Raw genomic sequence first — 23,903 nt, 5'->3', positions numbered from 1 at the left:
TCCTATGGACAGATGAGACAAAGATCAACTTGTATCAGAATGATGGGAAGAGAAGAGTATGGAGAAGAAAAGGAACTGCTCATGATCCAAAACATACCACCTCATCCGTGAAGCATGGTGGTGGTAGTGTCATGGCGTGTGCATGTATGGCTCCCAATGGAACTGGTTCCCTTGTATTTATTGATGATGTGACTGCTGACAAAAGCAGCAGGATGAATTCTGAAGTGTTTCGGGCAATATTATCCGCTCATATTCAGCCAAATGCTTCAGAACTCATTGGACGGCGCTTCAGAGTGCAGATGGACAATGACCCGAAGCATACTGCAAAAGCAACCAAAGAGTTTTTTAAGGCAAAGAAGTGGAATGTTATGCAATGGCCAAGTCAATCACCTGACCTGAATCCGATTGAACATGCATTTCACTTGCTGAAGACAAAGCTGAAGGGAAAATGCCCCAAGAACAAGCAGGAACTGAAGACAGTTGCAGTAGAGGCCGAGCAGAGCATCACCAGGGATGAAACCCAGCGTCTGGTGATGTCTATGCGTTCCAGACTTCAGGCTGTAATTGACTGCAAAGGATTTGCAACCAAGTATTAAAAAGTGAAAGTTTGATTTATGATTGTTAGTTTGTCCCATTACTTTTGGTCCCTTAAAAAGTGGGAGGCACATAAACAAACTGTTGTAATTCCTACACTGTTCACCTGATTTGGATGTAAATACCCTCAAATTAAAGCTGAAATTCTGCAGTTAAAGCTTATCTTGTTTGTTTCATTTCAAATCAATTGTGGTGGTATATAGAGCCAAAAAGATGATAATTGTGCCGATGTCCCAATATTTATGGACCTGACTGTATATGCCATAGACTGTAATGGCACAGTATAGATATATTTTTGTTTTTTGTATTAGTTATTGTATTGTACTGTTGTACTCTGGGTATTCTAGCTGCCAACTGTGGTATGCTAGTTTGGAAGTTGATGTATTCTTCAAGGGTTCCGATTGTATCTGTATGGTCACACTAGAACTCGGAAGTGTACTGTCCTCTCAGGTCCTCTTCGCACTTGTACTTGTATTTGATCTGCACTTCGTCGTACGTCACTCTGGATAAGAGCCTCTGCTAAATGCCATGTAATGTAATGTAATGTAATGAGGAAGCACTATTCTCAGATGAGATGCGGGAACTTACTAACAACCTGTTTAACAGCATCCTGCTGACAGGAGAAACAGTGACATAATACAGTCGGTGGAAATGACACAACTTAAATTAAAAGTTTATTTCAGTTCAGTACAATGATATACCAGTATTCACACATACAATAATTTCCTTGAGCTGAATAGAACAAAGAATATATATAATTGCCAACGAATTATAAGGCGCGAGCCAGTTCTATGCATGTCTTAATCTCTGTGAATACAGACAACTTACATACATTCACACAAGTTCTGAGTTCTTGTCAATAAAGTGGAATGAAGACCCACAGCCAGGGGAAAAGTGCAAGCTGCTGGATGTGGCAGACAATCGCTGACAGAGAAATCAGACATACTCAACGCCAAGTGGTTAGTGCCAATTAATGTGTGTCAACAGAAACCAAAAGAAATACAGGGACTATAAACGCTAACTCCATTTCACTGAATAAAAACACTAACAAACATCAAGGTTGCCACAACAATAAAATGGTTCACAAGGAAGATGAATCTCCATTCACAGTGAATGGAAAAGCAGCACTTAAAAGTACCTTGCCTTTTTCTACCAGGTATAAGCTACCGCAGAGGACCCTGGTGCGTGGCTACTTCAAACCCGTTCTCAAGGCAACAGGCAGCCTCACACCGGATTGATCAGCCCACATCAACGGGTCAGTCTGTGGTTAGACTCACTGCATCTCGTGTCTGACCGGTTGTGTACTTAGTATCATGTCACAAGCTAAGCTAAGGTAAGCTACGCTGAATAAAAAAAACACTGATTCAAACATCCGTAACGTTCGTATTCAGCAGCTTGCATTTCCCACTGCGAAAGCGTGTGAGATGAGTTAATGTCATGGATTTCTGACACCCTCCCTCCAGAGCCAGCTAATAGAAAGAGTTCTCTCTCTCACCAAAAACATGGATCCACACCATCCTAAGGGCCTCAATTCTGTCAATCACCTGTTCCACAATGACATTGCCTGCTACACTCACTGAGCACTTTATTAGGTAGACCTGTACACTAGCTTGTTAATGCAAATATTTAATCAGCCAATCAATAAAGGCATAAAAGCATGCAGACAAGAGGTTCAGCTGTTTTTCAGACCAAATGTCAGAATGGGGAAGAAATGGGATCTAAGTGACTTTGACCGTGGAATGATTGCTTGTGCCAGGCAGGGTGGTTGGGATATCTGCTGATCTCCCTGGCTTTTCACACACAACAGTCTCTAGAGTTTGCAGAGAATGATGCGAAAAACAAAAAAACATCCAGTAAGCAGCAGTTCTGCAGGAAAAAACGCCTTGTTAATGAGGTCAGAGGAGAAGGGAATAACCAGACATTACAACAGTGGTGTGAAGAAGAGCATCTCTGAACACACAATGCATCAAACATCTTAAGTGGATAGGCTACAGCAGCAGAAGAAAAAAAAAAAGTCTCACTGATAAAAGTAATAAAGTGCTCACTGAGTGTATATAATAACTAGGCTAGTATAAACAGATTCTGGCAGTTGACAGAATAGAAAAGGACCAAGGACTGGACTCTGATCTTATTCTAAATGTGTAGCAGGTTACAAAAACCTCGAGTTATCAAAACACAGCCAACATAAACAAACAACATATTGAATACTAAGGTACCCGAAGGTATAGACATTTGTGTTTGTGCGTGGAGCAAGGCAAGGCACTACTGACCACTGAGACACAGAAATGAAGAGAAACAAAGGTCTGTTTCCATGGTGCCTTTTAATAAAAAAGAGAGAAATGATGCTCCAGCTCTTGCTCTGATCTCAGGACTACTTTGCTTACAGCCCACTGCAAATTGTGTTTGCTTGTGTAGGCTACATATAGACAGCTGCATAAATTAAGTTAAATATAACACATAGTGTCAATTAAAAGAAATACAAGGGCGAGGCTGTGGGCAACATAGCATCATGATTAGCAATACCCAGTGTGAAGATTTTCACAGAATTATCTTCAATCCTACTGAGGACATTTACTGAGAAACTGGAAAGGCGGGGAAAGTGCAAGAACGAGAAAGGGAAATAACTTTCTTAAGATAAAAAAACTAATCCGGTTTCATCCCATACCATGGAGCCATTTTGTATCCAGGTCCCAGATTAAATGTCACCACAATATACTTTGCCCTCACAAATGGTGTATCTGGCTCAAGGCATTACCACATTTAGCCCTTTACAACAATGGTGTGTAATCGCATCGCTTCGCATCGCATTCAGTCTCAGCGACACACATCTGCTCAGCTGTGTTATTTCATGCGTGACCCTGCCTGTGTTTGCTGATCTGCTTCAGCACACCACATTGATTAATGTTGCACAAGTAACCAAAACAAAAAAAGGCAAATTATTCAAAGGACAAAGTGCACCATGGATGGCTAAATCTTGCTCCAAGCGAGGTCATTACCCCTCACACTGCTGGGTAGCGGAACTCTGTTAGGATACCTTCATACGATAGCTTCACATAAACAACTTCACTTCACAGGTACATAATAATCTAAAAGGCAGAACCATGTCATATGTGATAAGGTTTGTCTTTCATAGTTTTCTATATCTGAAAATGCATTGAGAAATTAGTCATTTACAAAGCACTGAGTTTCGGGCTGCCGTTAACCATCATACATCAACTTACCATTTTTCAGATTATATACTTTTCATAAAATATAACATCTTCAAAGCTGAAGCCTGCAGACTCCTCTAAAAACTACTCCTCTGTCAAAGCACCAAAAGTCATTACAAATTCTATTTTAGCTTCTTTCGATGTGTCACTCTTTAAAAAAAAAAAACGTACATAACTATACATAAAATCAACAGGAAGTCTATAAGTACACAAACCTTGGCACGGGCCAAATTGGTGCACTACGGGGTGAGGGAGAGCCAGCTATCATAAATGATACATTCAACAGGCATCCAAAATTACAGCATCAATAACAAGAAAATGGATAAACATAAGCTTGAAAAGGAAGAACACTTAAAGTGAGACACTTCAGTCAGATGATGATAGCAGACAATCCTAAGGCTGTGGCTATGTTTAACAGTCAACAAGTTAATATTATTTGTAATATAAAAATATTACAAATCTTAACTTTCCTTTTAGTACAAAAAATCACTTGGGGATAATCGGTGTCCCCTTATTCACCTCTTTGGGTGCTGGGATTGTCAGATGGGGAAAGACAAAAGTTCCTTGGGAGAGGGAAGTGGAGGAGTTTTTCTGACATGTCCACTCAAGTCCCCTTGGCAGCAACAAAAAAAGACGCTGCCTCAAATATTCACGCCCGGGCCATTTTGTGAACACCTGGCATGTTCTCGTAGTTCTGTGGGGTGGAGGAGGGGAAGAAGAAGAAAAAAAGATTGTTCATTCATTCGTTCATTCATTCATTCATACATTCACTTGCTCTGTCACTCAGTAGATCAGTGGTTTCCTACATCATACTTCTGTATCTTGGTTTGCGTTCCAACCTTCTTAATACAGAGCTTTTCATGTGGAGAGGGATTATGTACCCTCTTACCCTCAGATTACGTCAGAAATGGCTATTCATGCCATGAAGACTAAAAGTCCTAATTAAAGCACAAAATTAACAGCTTTAACAGCTCTGAGGTTGCAGGGAACCGCTGCGGTAGACCATGTTTAGCGCAGAGTAACGGAACCGCGTCAGAACCGGATCAGAACCGGGCTCTCCCCTCCTTACCCTCATAGCAGCGGAGATCCAGGGCAGGAACCTGGACACCTTGGTGTAGACGCCAGGCTTCTTGGCCTGGGCACAGCCCGTGCCCCAGCTCACCACCCCCAGCAGGCGGTAGCGGCTGGTCTTCGACAGCGTGTCCTCAGACACGAACGGTCCGCCGCTGTCCCCCTGCAACACGCCACACGCAACGCGCAATGTTAACGCGGCTTAAAGTGCTCTGCTTCTCAACCATTTCATTTCCACTACCGCAGTTCTCACGCCTGCTGAATGCAGCGGTCAAGCTTCAGCATTCACCATTAATTCTGATTGCTGACTTAAAGATACCACACCTCTCCAGGACCGGAGTTTGACGCTAATACATGGCGTGTTATTAAGTTAACGAGGAACATGGTGCGTATCACGGTGCGTAAGATGCTTGGTGACCTGGCAGGCGTCAATGACCCCTTTCTCGTAGCCCGCGCAGAACATGGTGTTGGTGACCTGACTGTCGTAGTACTCAGGGGAGGTGCAGACGGCGTCGCTGATGATGGGAACGTAGGCCTCGTGTAGAATATCTGGGGAATGGCCTGAGAGACAGAGAGACACAGATTAGATCTTTCCACACACAGCGCTACAGCGTTTTTTCCGCCAGCATCTTCACTGGCAGCCAAAACAGCAGCTAAAAACTGCAGAAGTGTATCCATTTACCATACTACTGAATATCAATTCACAAAGTCTAGCGATGTCATTTGTGCTGTGGTGACACTGCAAAACGCCATGCCAACGGTACCTTGAAACTGAAAATAAACTGAAATGAGAAAGAGAGAGAGAGAGAGAGAGACAGAGGAATCGAGCACTGTATTTTGTGGGTACAATTACACGAATCGCGCAATGGGCGGGCATTAAAATGAGTAAAAGGTTATGCCATTCGAGCAGAGCGGATCCTCTTCTGTTTACCCTGAGCACTGGAACACTCTGGCAGAGCCGTGCTCGCCCAGTGTACCGGGACAAAAGTCTTTCGAAAACAGGGAGGGAGGGGACAATGACGAATCTCCAGGAAGTCCAGTGTGGCGCTGCTCTTTTTGGGAAGGGGAAGGGTTTCACTCATCCAGTCACACACTGTGCTTTGCTTAATGAACATGTCGGTATGCAGAAAGATTACCGTAATATTCGGTGTTTCCCCAGCCAGTCACAGCCCCCATCTTCCCCTCCACCAAGCGCTGGCCATGGGTGGGCAGGCACACCGGCTGGATGTAGTCTGGGAGAGGGAACAGAGCGAGTGTGAGACCGTGGAAGCAACATCGCCGCCGTGTGGACAACAATGCAATGTCACCTCGAACGACGGCTTTGAAAGCGGCAGAGCCCACAGCTGACACAACCAAACGTCCCAGGAGGGAACAACCCTGCAGATGCGGTCATATTACCTCAGGAAATACTTGTGAGTCCAACTTTCATTGATTCCAGGTTGAGGTTGGAGGACTTTTATCCTCAAACTCAAATCATGCTTTTTTATACATATATAGAGGTATATTTGATGCATATACATATATATACACATGTAGCCCTTGTGTAGTGTTCTGTATACTTTGTCGTAAGGGTAAAAAAATAACCCGCTTCACTAAACCGCTAAAATATAGCAGCTTAATTGAATTTTAAACCCCAAATCTATTTTGCATGAAGAAACAACCTGTCACTCATCACAAATTTGAAGTCATCACTCATCAGTTGAAAAAATATAATTTAGGGTGTTTTCTCTCCTGTTAAACATAGTGGGGGGTCATTTTTGACAACACAAGGGTTAAATACAATATATACATATAGCCTTTTCATTAAAAAAAGTATGATCCATGGCCAGACAGTAGAGGGGGCAGTTATGCTGTGGATCTCAGGGTAAAGACCAAAGGCCCAGGACAAGGGAAGTAACCACACCCTTTTTGAAGCTTTGGGGGTGATATTATCTTCTGCAGCAGGTAGAACATTTCTGAACAAATCACCATGAGAATGTTTATGCTGGACACACAAAGTGCTGAAAAGCAGAGCTCCACCTTGGGAACATTTTCAATCACTGTTACAATTCTCAACAAAAGACAAGAGAAAAATGAAAGCTAAAATCCCAGGCATATTATGGTCGAATACACCAATTAAAACAGCAGTTGTTGCTTTTGTTGATTTTGACAATACTGTATGTAAATCACTCCTTCCTGTGTTAGGCAAGTGCGGTTGACAGGTTGAGCGGTTTTAACAGAGAAAGGCCTGAAACAAGAGGCCAAAGTTCTCTTACTGCTCCCAGCGCTTGTCCTGTCATTGGTGAATTTACATAACGGCAGACTGGTTTGTTTTTGCAAAGAGAGAAGAGGACACCAGGACAAATATTCAGTTCGTTTTCAGACACAGAAACGTGAGTATGATTGATGAGTTGACTTAACATTGCACCAGCGCTGCTCAACTCCACGTGCTGTGGGCCGCAGTTTCGGCAGGTATTTGCTACCTCACCTGAATTCAGTAATTAGCTTATTATCTGAACCAAGCGGGTAATTTGTGAAATCAGGTGATGTCACGCATTTGTAGCAGCAAATTCCAGGACGTGGAGCAGAGTTCCTCCGCACCACACAATGCATCATTGCAGCTGCCTCTAGCGTAGTGGTAGCCTGTAGCGTAGTGGTAGCCTGTAGCGTAGTGGTAGCCTCTAGCGTAGTGGTAGCCTCTAGCGTAGTGGTAGCCTGTAGCGTAGTGGTTAATGTAAATGACTGGGACACACAAGGTCGGAGGTTCTAATCTGGGTGTAGCCACAATAAGATCTGCACAGCCCTTGAGCAAGGTCCTTAACTTAACTGCTCCAGGAGAGGATTGTCTCCTGCTTAGTCTAATCAACTGTATGTCGCTCTGGATAAGAGTGTCTGCCAAATGCCAATAATGTAATAATGGTAGCTGATATGAAGGTAAAATCTGCAGAATCTCTGGCTCTCCAAACATCCCTCCTCCCCAGCCAACCCCCAAAAACCCCCGCCCGGCTCCTCACCGGTGAACTGAAGGGGGTGGGTGAGGGCCAGGATGGCGATATCACGGCTGTTGTCATCGATGGTGGGGTCGATGAAGGGCAGGTAGCTGCTGTGGAACACCACGGTCTGAACCTCGGCCACGTGCACGCTCTTGTGCGTGGCCGTCTTGTAGATGGAGCCCAGCAGCACACGCCAGCGTGCCACGTGGTGGTACCTCCTGCCAGGGCAAGACCAGACGTGCGTTCGAGGCGGCTAACGTTTGGCAAAAGTTTTACTATGGCGGTGAACGTCAGCTTACGTTAGTGGTGAACAGAAAAAAGTTTGAATATGTTGCTAATGTTAGCTAACGTTCGCCAACATATTCAAACTTTTGAATGTTCATCATGAACGTTAGCTAGTGATTTTAAAAGGTAGCTAGCGGGCGGCAAACAAAAAATGGTTGCTGTGGAAAACGCCAAGAGAACAAAAGTTGACAATTATTTGGCTGTTATAATACACTGTAAATCAATGCAATATTTGTTCTTACCTTCAAAAATAAATCACAGGCAAGCAACAAGCAAGCTAAAACAGTGAAACACACTTACAGGGGTGGGAAAGCTAACTGGCTGAATACATCACAGCTGATTCAGTCACATTAGCCCAGAGGACACCCTTTCATGTACAATATAATAACAACCATCAGGAGTCATCCATTAGCGTTACTCAATTTTTTTGCTTAAAGAACAGATCGCTTCAATAACCAGGCTAGTAAAAAGCAGAAGGGGGCACAAATTTCTGAAGGATCAGGATCAGAGGCGCACTGCTATAGAGTGTTGACTATCTTGGACTTTATGCTGTCGTTTGTCAAGGATGTATATGTATAGAAGTGCATGAGTGTTGACTATCTTGGACTTTATGCTGTCGTTTGTCAGGGATGTATATGTATAAAAGTGCATGAGTGTTGACTATCTTGGACTTTATGCTGTCGTTTGTCAGGGATGTATATGTATAGAAGTGCATGAGTGTTCACTATCTTGGACTTTATGCTATCGTTTGTCAGGGATGTATATGTATAGAAGTGCACGAGTGTTGACTATCTTGGACTTTATGCTATCGTTTGTCAGGGATGTATATGTATAGAAGTGCATGAGTGTTGACTATCTTGGACTTTATGTTCTTGTTTGTTAGGGATGTATATGTATAGAAGTGCATGAGTGTTGACTATCTTGGACTTTATGCTATCGTTTGTCAGGGATGTATATGTATAGAAGTGCACGAGTGTTGACTATCTTGGACTTTATGCTATCGTTTGTCAGGGATGTATATGTATAGAAGTGCACGAGTGTTGACTATCTTGGACTTTATGTTGTTGTCTGTCAGGGATGTTGACTCACTCAGGGAAGCAGTGCGCGGCGCTCACGATCCAGCGGTCAGAGATGATGGAGCCCCCGCACTGGTGAGCCCCGTCATACTGCAGACTGACCTGCCAGGGCCAGCGCCCCAGCTTAGACTCCTCACCCCCCACAATCCTGTCCTCCGTCAGGCTGCGACGGCCACAGTCTGCAGGTGGGGAGAGAGAGAGTGAGGGGGAGAGAGAGAGAGCGAGAGAGAGAGTGAAGGGGGGAGGGGGAGAGGGAGGGAGAGGGGGAGAGTGAGAGAGGGAGGGAGAGAGAGATTGGGGGAGAGATAAATAATTATTGAAGAAGTAGCCTTGTGTACCAGGCTTGCAGTGGACAGTGCAGTGCAGACTGATAAACCAGGCAACCTTTCGGGACCAAAATCTTCTAAAAATCACATTAACAAACTTAAGAAGTCAAACATGAACTAGTGTTGGAACTTAAGCATGCCAAAGCTGGCACATCCTTGGTTTGGCCCATCACTACTGCTGTAAAGGGCAGCTCCCAAACGGCAGTTACAGAAGGGTGCATTCAAATCTGACTGTCCTGAGACTAGGAGGGAGCGGCGGCAGCAGAAAGTGAGAGACAGGGAGGGATGGAAGGAGGAGAGAGCCAGACAAGGGAGAAAGAAAGGGAGAGACAGAGAGAGGAGAAGAGAAAGAGACACGGCGAGATGGAAAAGGGACAGAGGGAGATGTGGGAGGGGAGAGACTGAGCTACCAATACAGCAAATCTGAACCTTTGTTTCAGGATGGGCGATATATCAAATCGCCCCCATACTGAACACATCACCAATACTGAACACAGCAGGCGGACAGAGCAAATAACCATAAATCACAAGTGCTCACCTTGGCAAATCACAGTCAGAACTTCCCCACTTGCACAGTTGCTGTAGAACAGAGCAGGAGAATGAGAGTGTTCAGTACGCACTCCTATAGGCCAGTTTACATAGGAAGTGAAGTATGGAAGGCGGAGCTAAAAGCTAAAAATGGTGCATTCAAGGCATCTCGCCAGTGGGCAGTTTCTGACTTCCAATTAGGAAAACTGAGACTGAACAGCGATAATCTCGGAATCGGAATCTCGGGGTTTCACGATGCAATGCATCCATCTCCCTCCCACACAAGTTTTTACCAAGGCAGGAGGAACTCCTTAATCTTCCTTCCATGTACGATCTCCTTGGCGTTCACGCAGAAGAAGTCCTCGGAGTCTTTGCTGCCGTCCGGGATGGTGGACACTGAGTAGTTCAATGCCCTGTGAAGGAGGCACGGTGTTCACATAAAATTCAACAATGTTCAAAATGGCCGAAACTCAGCCAATGCAGCGTGCCTCGTTCTGCTAAAGTACTGTTCCTGTTCTCACGTGGATGGGCCCCACAGTGTGATACCAGAGTCCTGGCACATACTAGTGCCCTCCTCTGGTTAGTCTGATGGCACAGGCTACACACCTTTTCCCCACTGACTATGTGAGGCTGTGTGGCTGTTTGACTGATGACAGGTTTTGACAAGAAACTCACAGAAACTGTCCGAAGCTGTTCAAAAGGGGGGTGGACGCAAACAGACATAAATTGGGACAAGGAGATAAAAAAGTGCTGAAATTAGACTAAAAACATGGCATTAAGGTTCTCCTGTCTTTAAGATTCCCCTGTGATGCAACACAAAATAAGAGAAAAATTTGTATCATTACAGGCCTTGGAAGTCTGACTGACAGTAACCCAGAGCAAAATCTTTGCCTATATATAGATTTCCAGATCAAAAAAATGAATGGGGTTTCTACATAACTGCCTCTGTGATTCAAGCTGGCATTTAATACTTGGATGTTTTCATCTGGACTTGTTTCTCTCTTAAGTGGCACTGGGTCCACTGAATTCTGATGCCACTTTCTAACCCAAATAATTATTTTGCGAGCAAAAAGCTAGCATAGCAGCCATGTTGGTTCCGTGAGAAGGGTTCCCTGGCTAGTCAATGCTACCATTAGCCAGCAAAGAAATCTAAAGCAATGACTCAAATAACTTCATGAAACTGAAAATACAGCCAGATACAGCCCTGTGCCTGATGTTTTCAGTGTGCGACAGGTTGCACTTAGCCGTAGCAATTAGTCTTATTTAACTTTACTCTTTTCTCATTTACAAATTTTCTCATTTACAAACGGAAGTCTGGGAAATGCTATTGAACCATAGATATTTCTAAAGGGAATGACGACATGAGGCTGTTGCTCCGTTAATCCAACATCCACTGTACTGGCTCCAGGGGAGGGCCTTACCTGACAAAGCCCATCTCCTCACAGCTGATGCTGGCCAGGACCTGGTTGGAACTGGAGGAGCAGACATACCTCCACCTGCCCTGGGTGGAGTCGAACACGGTGAGCCGCAGGTTGGCAGAGTTCACTTGGACTGGGGGGAGGAGGGGCGGCAGAGAACCGAAATGAGCCGAAGATGGAAAACCCTCCCTGTGCACTCACCCGGGAGCGCTTTGTGTACCTGTACCCTGAGCTCAGAGCAGCCATTTTAAAATTACCTTCATTTAGCATTACATCCACTTACTTAGTGTAGTGCCTTAAATTTTTAAATTTTATTATTTGTTTTTAAGGCAATGAATGGTCTAGCACCTACGTACTTGTCTGAACTCCTCAATATGTATACCCCAGCTAGATCACTTAGATCATGCAATCAGCAACTTTTGGATGTCCCTATGCCGAGGAGAGCTAGGAGGGGTGACCGGGCCTTTGAGGTAGCTGACCCCAAGTTGTGGAACAGCCTACCGCCACATATTAAATCTGCCCAAAACATAGATGTTTTTAAATCCTTGTTAAAAACCCACCTTTTTAGTGAGGCCTTTATGTCAGACATAAATGGGAAATCCAGATAATGTACATGTATTTCATTTTATTTCATTTAACTTTGGTCAACAATGGTTGTTTTAAATGTGCTTCATAAATAAAGTTTATTATTATTATTATTATTATTATTATTATTATTATTATTATTATATTAGTGTTGGGGAAACAGAAGCATAGCATCCTGGCCCCAAAAATAGCATCCTGGCCCCAAACATCTATCTTGGCTGGACCACAACAGCCAAATGTGCATGCCCATCTAGGTGGTTCTGGCCCATCCCCAGTACAGTTACGTATCCATAGCGACTTACAACTGGTGAGACTAAGCAGGGGTTAAGGGCCTTAGTCGGTCTGTACCTTAGCCATTAGGCTACAGGCCGCCACAGTTCAACCCGCGGTGCAGTACGCCGGAACCAATCTGGGGCTGAAGAATTATGTTCACTTACCCTCATACAAACCCGTGTCTTCTGCCTTGATCAGATACGTTACTGCGGGGAAAATACAACATTTCACAACCTTGCGAGAAAGAAGAACGGAACTAAACAGAACTTAAGTGAACAAACAGAAGTAACAACAGGAGAATCCATTTCGGTTTAAAATCGAAGTGACTTACGACGAAGTGACGAAGTGAGTTTGGCATGAGTTCATCATTTGCGTGGATAGGGATGGCGTCACTGTGGTACATAACCACGTGAAAGTTTACGACAATAGATCCAATTTCACTCAAATAAAATTGAGGTAGGTATACTGATGTGGGGTGTAATTACTCTTTAAAGACAGTAAAGATACAGGGACAGACGTTCAGATGTGACATGAAATTCAGACGCAAAGAGGAGCCTCCTCAGTGGGGCGGGTTCTCTGTGGTTTTATAGTTAACTCAGGGCTTTGAGTTTATAAGAAAGTGCTTTGATCATGTCATGAAAAGTGCTCAATTATGGTAATAACTATTATATATATATATATATATATATTTAGTATTATTATTATTATTATTATTATTATTATTATGTATTCTACTAATACGTTTTATTGTTCTTTATTATTAGGAATACTAATAACAATAAAACATTATGATATTATTATTATGAATAATAATAACAATACGACTCACCAACTGCCCACACAGCCACTCCGATCCCCCCCAGGAGCAGCATAGTCAGCAAGATGGTGGCGAATCGGCAGGGGGTCAGGACCACCATCCTGGGACTTCCTGTATAGGAGACCGAGCGCACAGCAGACTGTGACATCACACAGCCAATGACCTCTCACAGGGCAATCAGTCACACCTGTCATCACAGCCAATCACTTAACAGCACAACCTGTCACCTCTGACATCACAGCCAATCACTTTAGAGCACAGCCTGTCACCTCTGATATCACAGCCAATCACTTCACGGCACAGCCTGTTCCTCAGACATCACCGCCAATCACTTTACAGCACAGCCTGTCACCTCTGACATCACAGCCAATCACCTCGCCCAGAGCAGCCTGTTTCAGAGCAGAAGGCCAGGAACCGACGGCAGACTGAAGTGCCTTTAGGACCGCATGCAGGTAGCGGAGGGCACCGGATCAATAGTCCAATGTCCTGTACCCTTCTTTCTTTTTTTCTGCACAGCTAAAACAAACTTTCTCTGTTGGTACCAGCTCGATCTCCGGCTTGTGCGTTCTGTCACTATATCCCAGAGCACAGCCAATGGACAGCGGATATGGGGACAGTAGCGTTAGATGAAGCTACATGGGCATGCCCCCTGCCCCTAAAGACTGGCACCACTGCAGTCCAGCAGCACGCATGTTCTTTTCAAGAGGGCATCACAATGTCACAGTCCAAAACAGAAAAGAAAAAAAAACCATTTCCTGTACCACAAAGGAATGTTTCAATGTTTTCCTCTTTTTATTTTTTTTTCAAAATTCACTCAAAAGCTTATAACTTCTATTATTTATATAATATTTACATAAACATAACGGATCGGTTTTGCTAAGTTAGGATTGACTTATTGTGTGATAACGTCACTCCCCTGAATGTCAGTCAGCCAATCACAATGCAAGGTCGGAAGTATATTATTATGATTATTAATATAATTATTATTATTCATTCTATTTCTTTGATTTCCTACAAAGCATATCATTTATTATATTATTTATATAATGCTTATTCCACTACATGTACGGCAATGTAAATGGTGAAGAACAGCTTTGCGAAGAGCTAGAACAGCCATCTAATGTGTGGGTCTTAGCAGCACGCAGCTCCTCAATGAACCTGCAAACTATAAAAATGTGAACCATTATGATCACTGAACGGCATTACAGTTAGGGAACTGGACAGGTAATGCAGAGATCTGATTACCAGGCGGGGCACTGCCATTGCACCCTCAAACAAGCCACTTAAGCTGAATCGCTCAAGGACATGTATATTTGTATGCATGGCTTGTAAAGACATAAGCAGTGTAAGGCTTTCGGCATGAGCGTAGGTTCAAAACCCTTGTCTGTAACGGAGTTGAGATTTCTTTGCATGATTTCACTCCCTTTTAAGAAAAATGTTTTCTCAAAAGTCAGTGTTCTAGAACCTGTCCAATGCTTTCAATTAGCAATCGGGATTCTTACACCATCATGAGAATGTTCAGTTCTAATGTTCTAATCGGATATTTGTGATTGATGTTTGTTGGCACTGACTCTGCGGTTCCAACGATAGCAATGAAGGAAGCAGCAGCCATCTTTGGCGCCCATCAGAACTGGTGCTCACCAGCGATGGGAATGAAAACCACATAATGGGTGGGGCTACAGTGTGCTGCCAATAAGCTGCTCAAATGAACCAATCATAACACTCTGAATAACAACAACAATAACAACAACAAGCACACAGTGACTGTCTAAAAGCAGCAGAAGCATTCTAGTATTTGAAAGGGGGTAGTACCATCTCTAGCTATCCAAGTGGAGTGAAATGACACAGACTGACACAGGCTATGGGAGGACGACACAAACATCATCAACAACAAGCCGAAAAATAAAGAGAGAATAATATTCCAGTCTGAATTACGACGTGGATTCTTGTGTGATGAGGGCCTGCACCTCAGTGTATAAACATGTTTGTACCACGCCACAGTCAAGGTCCCCGCTATGCTAACAAGCGCTTCTGGCACGGAGCGGAGAGCGCACATTCTCTCCCTTCCCCTGTTTGCTTTATCATGGCTCTGAAGACCTCTGGAGAACTGCTATTGTGTTCTGAGTGAGTGCCAGGAAGCAGCCACCGCTGCATCGCGCTTCCTCTCTCTGTCATGGTACGGGGCACATCCACACACACACACTCTCTCTCACACACACACACACACACTCACACACACAGAGTACATAAACACTTACATTCACACACACACACACACACACACACACACTCACACACAGTACATAAACACTTACATTCACACACACACACACACACACATATGCATACATACACACGCATACATACATACAGTACATAAACACTTACAACCACACACACATAGCACGTACATACATAAACACTTAAATCCACACACGCATAGACACACATACATAAACACATACACACACACACACACACACACATACATACTTACATACATACATAAATACTTACATCCACACAAGCACCAATGTGAATACACTGAAAAACACACGCCATGCCTGTACACATACACACACATGCACACAAAAACACAGACATTGAAGCATTCCCACATAAACACACATCCCGGTGCGCACTTACATATGCATACAGTACGAGCATGTTCACACACACACACTCACACTCACACTCACACTTTGGGATGAATGTAATTCTCACTGCAATCCTCTCGTAATGACACTGCTGTGGCACAGCAGCACTCCTGTGTATGATCATTAACTCAACAGTCTGTCCAAGACACACTGCAGGGCTGGAGTCTGGGCCTATTACAAAGACCGTGCCATGCATCCCGTGACCACGCACAAACAAACAGGCCTGTGTGTCTAAAGGGCCACCGACGATCTTCAGTAACCGCTCACCGTCAAACAGTCAAAGGTACAATAGGTAAGATTCTGTACCGAAACATCGTAATTCCAGCTCATTGGGTGAACATTGCCACAGCCAATGGCGTTTCAACGTCAGCAAGTTCACAGAGAAGGGGTGCAGTGTTGTGGTCTGAAGGTGTTTGTTGCTGCAATTCCTCTCTTGACCGTTAGAAGTCCGAAATTACCTATTGTACATTTAAGTTCATTCACTCCCTTATTAACCATGCTTTCAGTTCTTTCCCTTACAGCGTAAGGTAGGACAACAGCTCCAAAACCATACCACACTCATTTCCAGGGTCAAAGCTATAGTCATGTTGCTAGAAATGAAATAAAAAAGAATTTCTTTTTTATTTTCCAGCAAAAAAACGCAGATTACTTGCACAACAAAGTGAGTAACCGCTGGCTTGACTTCAAAGTATGCCACTAAACTGCTTATATTATGAATAACTGCTGATGCAAAGATGATAGAACTAGATACGTGTTAACCATATCAGTTCACCAGAAACCAACTGCCAAACCAAGAGTGCGAAACCAAGAGTGCCAAACAAAGAGTGCCAAACCAAGGTGCACTAACGTGCTAGAACGTAGATTAACAGTAGCGGGAACAGGAAACGATGATCAATGTCAATTATTTTGTCACCAAGAACATAAAGAGGATCTTTATTTCCCATTCCAGATCATTCCAGATTGTAAAATGAGTAAGTAGGTGCCTCATTCACATGGGGTGGAGGGAGGGGGGGTAGACATTAAAAGCACAAACAAAAGAAAAGGCAGACTGGAATTCCCTGAAACAACAAAGGTTTTGTCAGCCGGCAGTGGCTGGGGAAAGGGCGTTATTGGCCCACCTTTCTGGACATAGGGGCATCCACAACGCTAAGGAGAATTGAACTGCCGCCCGATAAAACACCGTTATCACGCCAAGAGCGATTCAACACATCATTGAGCAAATGCGATATTCAGACGGTATTACAGACGGTTGACACACTGTCAACTGTAGTGAACATGGTAACAGGTAATATTGTTAAATGGATCAATAGCCACTATAAGTTATGCCTATCTTTCAAAACAACAGCCATTTGAAATGGATTCAAACCAACTTACCTACTCGTGCTCATTTTCGGTTCTAAGAACAACGACAATAATAAGTCTGAATTCTTCTGTCGTGTGGATAGGGTATGATGCCTCCCCACATATCTATTTCACTGATTTAGCACTAGAATTTACAACTAGAATTGATATCTTCTTAGACACATACACACACACACACTCACACTCTCACACACACACACGCCAACAAAGCAACATGAAACTAAATATTAACCCGGAGCAAGTAGCTTACCAACCTGTTACCCTCAATTTTCAAAGGCGCAGGTATGGCTTCTGCTCTGGCATGCCATACAGGTGAGGCGAGCAGTGCATTCAATCTAACGCATGAAGAAGCAGCGGCGTGGACGCTAAGGGGCCAGGGGTGTGGGGGGAAGCGGTCTGAGGAAAAGGCCGTACGTCAGCCCCAGGAGTGGAGAGAAAGCGGGTACTCAAGAGGAGGACTAAAACATCTGGCGTGAGGGAAACGCTCCTAAACCCTCCACCCCCGCCACAATCACATCCGCTCCAAGCGGACCCCTGGGTGATTAATGTGCTTTTGTTCCTTTCCCAGGGCTCCCGGGGCACGGTGACATGGAAGGGGGAGTATTTACAAAGCCGGACCATCTTCCTTTGGCCATTCCCAGCTCACCTTTTGCACCGCGGCGGCTCATTCCCGGCAGCCTCGTGGCTCTCTGGCCTGCTCGGTTCCTGGAGTCAGCTACTGGGAGAACAAACGCCACTATTGTTTCACCGGAGCTAGACTGAAACGAACCTTGCAGCGACTGAAAGATAAATTGGCTTTTTGAGGAGGAGTCAGCCCTCAAACAAGCACCACCCTCCTCCCTTCCCAAAAAGACAATTCCAATCTGACCTCTCCGTGCAGCCTTTAGTAACGTCAGAGGACGGGAGAAACCAAACTCCCTGCTCCAAGGGGCCTAGCTAACCCGTATCAGACGTACAGTAAAACCTGCCCATGCAGAAAATGACAGCAATTGCTGAGGTGGTGATATCACTAACCTGTTTACCTCAGCTCAGGAAAATCTCACAAGTGAACTACAGCTGAGGTTGGAATTATTATTGTCTGCTCACTGAAAACGCACCTCTTCAATTGAAACCACAGACACACACATGTGCCCAATTGTGAGACTGTAAATCAATGCATTTCATACAGAGACACCTGCTTTCAAGACCAGGCTAGACACAATGCTGGATTCTCCCTCTCTCTCTGCCGTTCTCAGAAAATGGCGAGTCTAGATGAACTCAATGGCCTGTTCTTGTCATTAGTAACTTAAGCTCTCGGGGTCTGTATAAAACCCATGAACGTAAAATGGGCGAAGGTCAAGTTCTTGCTTCATGCTTGCATGGCTACACATGAAGCATGTACCCGTTTGATGCTGCAGTTCATTTATTTTGTAGATTTCCAAAACCCCACACCCACCCCCTACAACAGGAAGGGAGCGAGAGATGATACACAAACATCAGCAGTCCATTACATCTTCAGCTAGTACATGAAATTGTGCTACATTGAGCTCTGTGCGTTCTTGCAGTGATTTTCTCAAGAAGAACAATGTCATTAAAGCAACCCAACCCTGCATTAATACAATCATCCATTCAGCCCTTGAGTCACTTAGATTATATTTAACTGAACCTTGTGCTCGGGTAACCAGTGACTCACGCTTCAATTAACCATGAAATGTGTTCTTCACTGAAGGGGTTTCTGACTGACGGTGGAAAATACTTAGCTCCCGTAGTCAGCACTTCAACATGAAAAGAGACTTTGAAAAAAACTTGAAAGCTTGAATAACGCTGCAATAATATCAAACACTTGAAACTGAACTGACGTCAAACAGAAATAACAGATGTTACTGGTCCGGTATGAAGGAGAGATCAAATTAACTGAGGTATATTTATATTCATCAGTTAATCTGAGGTATATAAATATGCCTCATAGCAAATGTATATGCGTATAACTATTACTATATTTGTCAGGTATATTTAGGTAGACATGCTGAAATTTCAAGTGTAAATTGCTGTTTTGCGCAGGTTTTGATTGATTTACTATGTCATTTTAATTAAAAAAATGACAATACATTACCTGCTAGTACCTGCCCGAACAGGTAGTTAACAACTGTGATTTCAATCTTACTTCAATCATAACTGTGGCATGTGCTCTGTAAGCAGCACAACAAAAACTGAACATTAGATTCCTACTTCACTCAAATCGCATGGGTAAAATACAAATTTCCAGGAAGCCACAAATCTAACCAAGGGAGTACAAACCAAGCCACTATAAAATGTAAAGAATTTAAATAGTTAATTTCTGAAGAAAAGAGCCCCTCCCTTCTGTTTTGAGCAGGTTCTGCCGCACACCCCGATAATGCATCACTGAGAGTAACGTAAACTCACAAAGCGGCCACTTCCTCTCAATAGTAGCTTGTTAGCAATAGCTTCCCCACCCCAATGCCACATTGGAGCACTATTACCATGTCACTGTATGCTGAAATGGATCGCGTATGTGACTCGTGCCAAGTTTTTAGTTTTCACACACATAGACTTATTGTGGCTACAACAGGGCTTGAACCACCAACCTTCTGGGTCCCTCTCACACATCTTACCCAATACACTGCAGGCTGCGCCTATGTCATAAATATTAAATATGAAATAAGGCACCAACGCACTTGAGCAAAGATTTGAGAAGGCCACTCTGGACCACTGCCAAAAATAGGAAGAGCATGACCTTGAGGGGCCCATTACTGCTGACTTTGAGGCCACCGCAGTCCCCCAAAAGGAGAACTACGTCACAAACAACACGTCTCATTCACATCAAACCAGCCTGCCCTTCTGCAATTATCATGTCATTTAATAAGCATTCCAACGCAGGAGAACGAGCCAATTATGATAATGATCATTTATTATTTAGCTGATGCGTTTATCCAAAGTGACTTACAGTTGATTGGACTACACAGGGGCCAATCCCCCTGGAGGGATACAGACATAAGGGCCTTCCTCAAGGGCCCAACAGCTGTGCGGTTCTTATCGTGGCTACACTGGGGCTTGGCCAAAGGTCAAAGTCATGTACCCTAGCCACTAGGCTACAGGCTGCCCCCTATACAGATGCGATGGCCCATGAAATGACTCACAGTTTGAAATTCCTTTGAGGCTGACATCAGATTGTCAAGAGTAAAACAAACCCGGCGCAGAAAAACAAAAACAAAACACAGCTCAACATTCAATCATTTAAATTTCCTGTGTATGAGGCACATCACATAAAATGCTTTTTTTTTTTCTTTTTACACACATTGCAATTGTGGTAATAAAGACACACAGATGTATCATAGCCAACATTCTTCCATATTTGAGCAAAGACAATTACAGGGTCAAAAAATGTTAAGTTGAAAATAATTATCAGGATCAAACAAAACCGAAACTACTAGCAAAACTTTGGATGACATTGCATCAATCACAATATTAAAGATTAGAAAGAAAAACACTTTTGAGGAATTAGTGTGCATATAATTACATGCCTTATCTTCAGTCATATACCAACATTATGAAGATTATCTTTGCAACCCGACTCATAAAGATAAGGAAACTGATAGGCAGCCAACTGACACCTGTGCAGTAAGATGTACTTGTAAACTGATATGGAGTGTAAGCACATGTCAGACATGTTACTGTTTATGAGAAAGGGTGAAACTCTGGCCAAGAAGTGCCCTAGCATCTTTGCATGGTTTCATTTATTCTATTACTATACTAGAGAAGGGTTAATCTTCCAATCAGGGTCCAGTCAGACAACTATATCATTAAGGAGCTATAATAACCTAAGGGAAAATGAGGGGAAAAATTTTTAAATATGGAAATGTAGTACGGTCAAGTCTCTTGTATTAAATTATATAATGCCTGCATTGGCTAACTGAAAGCATTGGGCTCCACTTTCTGTTGATCTCCTGTGGATCATTCTTTAATATTAAATAAATTATTTTGCATTGGCTAAAATGCTGAAGCTTGCTTATGGCTCCAAATTTACATTAATTATTTAATTATTAATTCAATTTAGTGTCAAACTTTGTAATAGAATTTGGCAATAATCAATAAGAATTTGTATTCATAATGTTTTTGTTTTTTTCATATCGCAAAAGGTGTACCCCAGGGATCAGTCTTGGGGCCTATCGGGTTTATTGTCTTTATCAATGATTCCATGATCTATCCCTGATTTTCTATAAAACTCATTTACATGCTAATTATGTTGTTCTGTATAGCTATACTGAATCCATACAGTCTGCTGCCAGCCAGTTGCAACATTCTCGCAACATTCTTCCATTACCCTTATTAATCTTAAACTTGTTCTGAACGCAGAGAAAACAAAGTGTCAAAATTGGTCCTTCTATACAGAAATAAAAAATCTGTTCCTGTTTTTTTACAGAAAAAGAGTAATTGAGTAATCCATTTTAGACTATGAAGACATTGTTTACAGGCATGCTCCTCTACTAGTCCTAACCTTCTAGATGCCCTTTACCACTGGGCTATAGGACTCATTACAGGTGATACATTTGGCACACATACCCTCTCGGTCTGTGAGACGTGATTAGAGCACTGCTATGTTTTATAAAGTCCTGTTGCGCAGGCTAACATGCTATTTGTATTCACATTTGAAACACTGGCAATTACCACACAGGCTTACAAGACTGGGGTCCCCAATACAAAGTCTGACCTAAGACTTATATATATATTTCTTTATTTGACTCCTTGCTGCCTTTAAATCAAAAAAATTTTTTTTCTCAATTTAGTCAATTCTTCATAACCATACAAACACAAACAAAAATCTTACAGTACAAATTCCATAAAAATGAATAAAATTGTAATACCTGAAATATGCTTTTTTCCATCCACTTCCTGGAAAACTATTTGATTTTAGATTTTACATCATTGTGTACCAGTAGGCGTGTATGTCTGTTAATTTTCTCTTCCTCTCCAATCAATATCCTTTTACGTAGCAACAGACATCCTCATTTGACATCCCCATCCTCATTTTACATCAATTCCCGCCCTTCAAAAATGGCCCCCTAAAGATTTGTTTCAGTTGTGTATACGCCCTCTCTCAGAAGCAAATGCTGCTCTAACCTTTTCAGCTTGTCTTACTTACTGTACTTCTCTTTTGCTTCATATTATTTTTGTTGATTGAAAGTATTGCAAATGATCATCTCACCCTCAATGCTTCTCAATGATCTAATTCAAGTTATTTTATTATTATTATTATTATTATTATTAATATTATTGTTGTTTTTGTTGTTGTCAGTAAATAATTATTTATTAGCTTTTTTTTTTAACTAGTCCATTCTCAGAATAATTTGAAAAAGAGTATGTGTAGATATGTATGCAGTTGATGCAGGTGCTTTTGTTGTTAATTTTGAAATCATGTAAATTATTGCTTTGGAAGTACTGTACCTATGGCAACAAACATACATGTGAAATTAAATCCAAGCATATACTTTTGTCTGATGAGGTCACCATGACCAGGTTTCTATTTTGGCTCCTGATTGGACCTTGTAGGTGTGATCATCTTGACCTAGTTGGGGTCAGCCTGAATAGCCCAAAGAGTTAGGTTATGTGCCACCCAGGGCTAAGGCTCAACCGATAACATTAAATCACAGTCGATCACAGTCAAAAATGGCAGTTTTTTGACAACCAGGCCAAATGCAAACAAAGACAAAACTTAGTGGCATTTGGTAAACAGTGAAGGGTATTGGGAAATTCTGGGGTGGAGGGGGATGGGACAAAACTTGCGGTTTTCACCGTTCCATTCAATGCCATTTCATTGGACACCCACTCACAGTCTCACTTTGGATTAGTTTACATTAGGGTGGGCCTATTTTTCGTCTGCAGCTATCAGGAAAATTCCACAAAATCTCTCATAGTCAGATAAGTGTCTGTAACCACGCATCAGTTCTATTAATCTTTAACACCCGACTCATCTGTCTGATACCAGAAGAACACTTAAAAAATGTACGTGGATCACTCACCGTGTTTTTTCTCTACCATCTCTCTCTCTCTCGCTCAAAAAAAAAATTTTTTTTCAATAAACTTCACCAAAAAATGTGTCCAGTAAGTTGCGAGGCTTGCTGATGTTGCCAAATCTGTAAAGCACACACATACGCGCGCGCACACAAATTAGCACACACAATAGATACTTTTTTTTAATTTATTTTTTTACATGTTTTAAAACTTCAGTAAAGCAAAGTACGTTGTTTTGAGCACATGTCAAATAGAGCGCCTCAACCACATGTTTAAAATGAGACATTAATACTTTAAAAAAAAATTAATTCAACCAAATAAATACTATTAAATACGACTGTAGCCTACATTAATCTGGGAGGCACGGGTAGGTAGGCTAAAGCAGTAAGACAATGCATACCAGGTTTAGGATGAATCAGTGATACAGTGGTTATCAATAGCATAATCTTTCAACGTGGAAGCGCTAAATCGCACATAAAAATATTAACCAACTGGAGTTTACCTAGTTGTACATTTAATAATTATATTTATTGCATACAAACAGCATTTGTTGATAGGGATAATTTAAATATTTACTAGATTGTAGATGTACCATTTCCCTTTAAATCAGTTCTTAACTTTACCAAATTTAATAAACTAGATCCCAGCGCGATTCGCACCGAATTCCTTAACTTACCTTTAGCGTTTACGTATTTCTCACGACAGGTGTATCCGTAGGATA

General features: G+C 42.6%; 1 protein-coding gene across 2 annotated transcripts; it reads right to left on the bottom strand.

Moving 5' to 3' along the window:
- Window positions 1–1,282: 1,282 nt before the first annotated feature.
- Window positions 1,283–23,240, bottom strand: hpn (hepsin). 2 transcript variants are annotated; one of them, XM_061253288.1, is made up of 12 exons: window positions 23,191–23,240; window positions 13,167–13,265; window positions 12,502–12,543; window positions 11,483–11,612; window positions 10,355–10,474; window positions 10,072–10,112; window positions 9,221–9,386; window positions 7,868–8,064; window positions 6,011–6,106; window positions 5,293–5,435; window positions 4,873–5,037; window positions 1,283–4,497 (listed from the first exon to the last, which is right to left on the bottom strand). In XM_061253288.1, exons 1-12 carry the CDS (start codon window positions 23,207–23,209, stop codon window positions 4,453–4,455), a joined length of 1,263 nt encoding a protein of 420 aa, XP_061109272.1. In that variant the 5' UTR covers window positions 23,210–23,240; the 3' UTR covers window positions 1,283–4,452. The 2 variants fall into 2 exon arrangements, with proteins under 2 accessions (XP_061109272.1, XP_061109281.1); XM_061253297.1 differs by lacking the exon at window positions 23,191–23,240 and adding an exon at window positions 17,428–17,560.
- Window positions 23,241–23,903: the final 663 nt, after the last annotated feature.

Source organism: Conger conger, chromosome 1, assembly GCF_963514075.1.
Source record: "Conger conger chromosome 1, fConCon1.1, whole genome shotgun sequence".
Lineage (NCBI taxonomy): Eukaryota > Metazoa > Chordata > Actinopteri > Anguilliformes > Congridae > Conger > Conger conger.
The sequence above is the reverse complement of the archived record's forward strand: the minus strand, read 5'-3'. Positions and strand labels throughout refer to the sequence as shown.